At 49.1% G+C, this 5,429-nt stretch overlaps 1 protein-coding gene across 1 annotated transcript; it reads right to left on the bottom strand.

The window, feature by feature from the left end:
* Positions 1 to 649: 649 nt before the first annotated feature.
* On the bottom strand, positions 650 to 4,337 carry LOC123502996. The gene has a single exon (XM_045252335.1). It carries the CDS (start codon positions 4,093 to 4,095, stop codon positions 943 to 945), a length of 3,153 nt encoding a protein of 1,050 aa, XP_045108270.1. The 5' UTR covers positions 4,096 to 4,337; the 3' UTR covers positions 650 to 942.
* Between the last annotated feature and the right edge of the window lie 1,092 nt (positions 4,338 to 5,429).

The raw sequence follows: 5,429 nt of genomic DNA, 5'->3' as shown, positions 1-5,429 counted from the left end.
ACGTGGTGGGATTCGAACCTACGCATGGATGTCTGCCCGATCCCACGCTCACCACCTATCTACTACGCCATCGCCTCCTGTGTGTGTGTGTGTGTGTGTGTGTGCTACAAGATAAAACAAAGTTATCTTGTAGCACACATACAAACAGTATATGATTCAGCACAAGGCTGAATCATATACTGTAGCAAACTCTCTCTCTCTCTCTCTCTCTCTCGTAAACAAATTATCAGAATAGGAACCAACTTACATTTTCTCGCCTTTTCTAACTAACACTTTTCTTGAAGCATCTGTGGCGTCACTGAGGTTTGCACATTCATTCCCCAAGCTTGCAGACGGTGTTCTGCTGCCATGTGTCCAGCCTCAGCCTTGGTTAGTTCAGCAATATGGTCATTTTGTGGTTCCCTTTTTGATGGGTGTGGCGTTCCTTTCGTGAGAAGTGATTTTCAGCTTGTTCTCCCTTGCTTAATGGTGAGTTTATGAATATGTTACACAATGTTTGATTTGTGGCACGCAGGACAAAGGTCATCAATGCAAGAAGCCATGCACCATTGCCCAGTTTATTGTTGCTAGATTGTCTTTCAACACAACGCAGCGCTCATCCTGCCTTGCCGCAAGACATGCCGACTCCAATAGTTATCCGTTTCTGTCATGCCTGTACGTTAATAGGAGTGACAGGTTACAGGGCGAGTGTCTGCTCGCTGCTCAGGAATGTGAAATCTGGTATTGAATGGTGAGCAACCAATTCAAGCTTTGGACCAGTTTTTATTCTAATCGGCATCTTATAAGACCAAACTGGCAACATAACACAACATTAAGTTGACCATGTGGGATTTAGCAGCGACCTCCCCCATTCCCACCATACATTGTCCACGGGGTGACTGGTACGCATTGTTCGCCATGCCATGGCCACGAAAAGACAAGCAGAAACATGTAAACTGCCGCTCATTCTGCTGTGGACACTTCTTTCTTGACAATATGCTTCGTTACCCAGCCCTCCATGTCCGCCAGTGTATCCAGGAGGGAGACAGGTCCATCTTGCTCCACCATGAACTTCCTGAGCGTAGCAAGGGCCTGCAGGGCCTCCCCGGGAGGCGTGGGTTCCTCATTATCTTTACAATCAACTCTCAATTCCGCCTCCTCCTCCTGATCGACAGTGGTCTGCACCTCACTGTCTATCATCAAGTAGGATTCGAAAGTGACTTCCCTCGGGATGTCAAGGCCCAAGCTGCGGGCACGCTCCAGAAGAACCAGCGTGTCCTCCCCGCCTAGCACTGCAGATTCTGCCGGGTTCTGTGCAGCCTGCAGCCCTGCCTGTTTGAAGCTCTCAACGATTAACTCGCTCTTGATTTGCCTCCAAGATTGCTGCAGCACTTCCATGGCCTCCCGCAGTGTAATCTCGTATCTGCGGCCCGCCTCGAGGGTACCAACCATCCTCTCCAGCATGGTACGGCGGTACAGACTCTTGAGCGTGTGGATCACACCATGCTCCAAGGGCTGTAGCCTGGACGTGGTGTCCGTGGGCAAGAAAAACAGTTGCACATTGCTCAGGCCCTTTGGATCAGAGTGTGCAGGGCAGTCTTCCAGGATAATGGCTATTGTCCTGTTAGCAGCTTGGTACTCCTGGTCTAACTGACGCAACCAACTCTTAAACAAAGCAGTGGTCATCATTGCTGAGTCATTGGTCTCATAAGGTAAAGGCAAAGTTGCCGAATCTGTTTCATTGTTCCTTTGCCCCACAGGTTTCTGGCCAATGACAAGCAATGGAAGCTTTTCACTGCCATCCATGTTCACTGCCACCAGGAACGTGACCCTTTCCTTCACCCACGTCCATTTGTGACCGTCTTCCTCCTTCACTGCCAAGAATTTGTCGGGCAATAGATTGTAGAAAAGCGCCGCCTCTCCTGCGGTGAAAATGTCTCTGGGACTCTTATCTTTCAGCAAGGCCGGAACAGTGCTGCCAAGCCACATGCTGGCTGCATCCTCCACAGTCTCCTGATGGCCACATTCCTCCATGGCTATATTTTCTGGGAACCACTTGTTCAGCTGGTCCCCAGTGTCCAAGGTGCTATTTAAGCCCGACACGGCATTTGAAGACCAAGAAGGTGGTGAATTTTCTGCTTGGGTGACGTCAGGAGCCACGGCGGGCATGGTTGGTGGGAACAACACTTGCGAGGACACGTCACAGTTTATGTCGGCATCATTTGGGGTGAGAACCATCGGGCTGGGGACACGGTCAGGCGGTTCATTGAAGGTACCAGACGTGGCCGGGTCCTGGCTGTTCTTGGGGTTGAAGCAGAGGCCGTGTCTGGCCTTGAAGCGGTCCAGCCACCCCACGCTGCAAGAAAACTCTGGATGGCCGAGCTCCTGCGCCAGTGTCACGCCCATCCCCTGCAACACAGGCCCTGTGATGGGGATACCCGCAGCACGTGCATAACGAAACCACATAAGCAGTGCCTCCTCCACGTCCGGGTAGGCTGCCGTACGCATGCGCCGCCGTCCCACCGCGTAGCGCTGTGATTTGAACTGCGTTAGGATCTTTTCTTTGTTCTTCATAATGGTGGAGAGTGTAGATGGACGCAATCCCCACTCCCTCGCTATATCAGCTTTTTTCCTGGCGCCACGCGATTCCACCTGCTCAATTAGCTTCGCTTTGTTAGCGATCGTCAGCTCCTGCCGGTCCCGCTTGCCCTTGAGGTTCCCGACGGCCTTTGCACTAGCTCTGAGCGGCACACTGAGGTTCTTCATCAGCTCTATTGAAAATGGAATACCTGAGGAATTTGTTGCCTCTGTTGTAGAATATGACTTTCTTTCCTCTTTCGCAACAGTATCAGAAGTGCTCTCCGTCACCCGACAGACTTGTTCCTCCTGCCACCCACTCCTTGCGGACAGCTGGGCCATGTACTTGGCCATCTCGAAAGGTGGCGGGTCTCCCTCAACCCCGTCTATAATTAGATCACCATTATCTGCACTACCTGCCGATGCGACATTGTCACCCCCATGTTCTTCCTCTGCGTTTGTATCTTCATAGAAAGGGCCAGAGAGCTTTTGTTTCCCCTGCCGTTCAAAATGAAAATACTGTTCATTATATTTTTTAGCCCCATTTGATCCCCCCTCTCTGTCCCCATCCTGTTGCCTGACGGGTACCTTGGCTGCCTCATGGGACTTGGGAGCCTTTTTCATCATCTGCAGCTGTTGGGCGTACAGCTTCAGGATCTCTGAGGGCTGCGTGTTTCCTTTAGCTTCCTTCTCTTCTTGCATTTTTTCTGCCTCCTTGGCTTCTTGATGCGCTCTCTCCTCCTCCTGCGCTTTAATCTTGGCTTGAATAGCAGTCTGAGCGGCTTTTTTAGCCATTTCTAGCTCTTCAGCATAACCCTTAGCAAAATCGAAAGGATGTCCAGACGTTTTTTGTCCTGGTTTCATTCTCACTGTGGGCTGTGGGGCTGTCTTGGGCATTTTTAAGAGCACCTCCATATCCTGCTGAGTGTCGGGGAAGGACTTTGATTGGTCTCCCTTCGCCATACCTGTGTCTTGGGGCTCGGGACATTCCTGGCATCCTTTATCATAATTGTACAGCTGAGGAATCTGCTGTGGGTGCGTTGGCCTCACCTCGTAAGGTTGCATCCTCGGCATCTCGTACTGGTGACTGCCTCGTCCCATCTCATATCCGAGGGTTCCTCGTGCCATGTCATAAAGTGCGTTACCGCTCTTGTGTGGCTCAAATGAATGAGTGTTTCCTCTGGTCATGTCATAGTGATGCTGCACGGAGCTGCGTCTCATTTCATAGTGAGGCTGGATTCCTCTCGGGGTATCGAAAGACTGACTGTGGCTCCTTGTCATTTCGAAAGAAGGCATCGCATTCCGTGACATTTCAAACTGGTGGGCACTCCTCGCCACATCACAGGGCTGGTGAGTGTCCTTTCTCACGCTGAAAGGCTGGTAAGCACTGCGATCTATATCTGATTGCTGAGAGACGAATCTGTTGGCGCCAAAAGGCTGAAGCTCACTGCTCTGCACGCCGTAACCCTGTGTCACGCTCCTGGCCACCTGACACATCTGAACACCACCCTTCGTCATGTCGCTTCCAGAATTTGACATAGTGAATTGAACGCGGGCTGTTACTATTACTCAAGTTCAGCGCTGCCCCGTGAAGAAATAGTATATATTCAAACAATAACTGCAAGTGTAGATTTTATCTGCGTGTAACACTGATCACGACATAGGTTTTCTTTTTCAGATATAACCATTTGGAGGGAAGTTTGTACTAACGAGGTTCCAATTTCTCGGGGCTCCGCAAGCTTACTGCCCATCACTTCTACCTCCCGCGGCTCACCCTTGTTTACACACACCAACCACACAGGACAACGCCACAACTCGCAACTGATCAACACTAGTGTTCAGTGACTCTATCGGTTTGTCTAAATCTTTCACAACGCGTCCCGTCGTAATAACGAGACTATGCTGTTCCGTCTCTCACTCCTCGCTTTGTACCGAGTAAACGCGATCCGCCTCTCTCCAGCGTTGCCACCACCACCACCTGCATAGAGCTCTTCCTCGCCCACACGTTGTACACACCTCGAACTTTCCTATTTTATGTACATACCGTTTATTGTTACCATAATATAACCCACTATGAAATGATAAAGTGTGTTAGACTGAAGGATGATAGATCAAGGAAGTACAGCACACTCAGGGAACAAAAAAAATGAAGTCAGTCCTCTGGCAACTAAGCCCGCCCGAGTCGAGGGGTGAGGGATGAGGGGCGAGAGGTTGCCTAGCACCGCAACATCATTTGGGCCCCCCACTTGCTTACTATACTGATCGATTTTATAGGTTTTAATCTTCGCGTGGATTAAGGACACCGGAGAGCATTCTAGCTACCTTTCTTTTGCCCGTGTGTCGTCAGCGTCTCAGTTCATGTTAAGGCTTGCAAGTAAGGTTTCTCCAGCTTAGTTATGAGGCGGGCGAGTGTTAGTTATGGATTGGTGTGATTGATAGCAGTGCGATGGTGAGCTTCAGATTAGTGGATTAACAAAGTAGACAATATGTGTATCATGTAATTGGAAAGGAGAAGCGTTCGGTATAATATATATAAGCCATAAGAATTGACGACGCCTGTTACTGCTAAGGAACACGTGTAAGCAACTGTAGCTACTGGGTACATAATCAATAAAGAGCAGTGGTTGTCGAGAGGTTGTATTATATTGTAGATACATTAATTTGTCGTGTTCTGTTAGATTTTTTTATTTGATTCCAATGCATTCACACATAGGTTCATGTGTCGATCAGTAATTATGACATTAGAAGAAGTGAACGTTGTTAAGAATACGAAAAAATAAAGTGCAATGTGAAAGTCACTACCTTGTACAGTATTACGTGACCTTTGTTTATCACCATAATTATCTGGTGAAATACACTGTAGTTTTCTTGCT

This window comes from Portunus trituberculatus, chromosome 13 (assembly GCF_017591435.1).
Source record: "Portunus trituberculatus isolate SZX2019 chromosome 13, ASM1759143v1, whole genome shotgun sequence".
Classification (NCBI taxonomy): Eukaryota; Metazoa; Arthropoda; class Malacostraca; order Decapoda; family Portunidae; genus Portunus; species Portunus trituberculatus.
Note: the sequence above shows the minus strand (reverse complement) of the source record. Positions and strands in the feature narration are given on the sequence as shown.

Coding starts and splice junctions, on each gene's coding strand:
- LOC123502996 (XM_045252335.1), bottom strand. CDS start 4,095: ATGTCAAATTCTGGAAGCGACATGACGAAGGGTGGTGTTCAGATGTGT.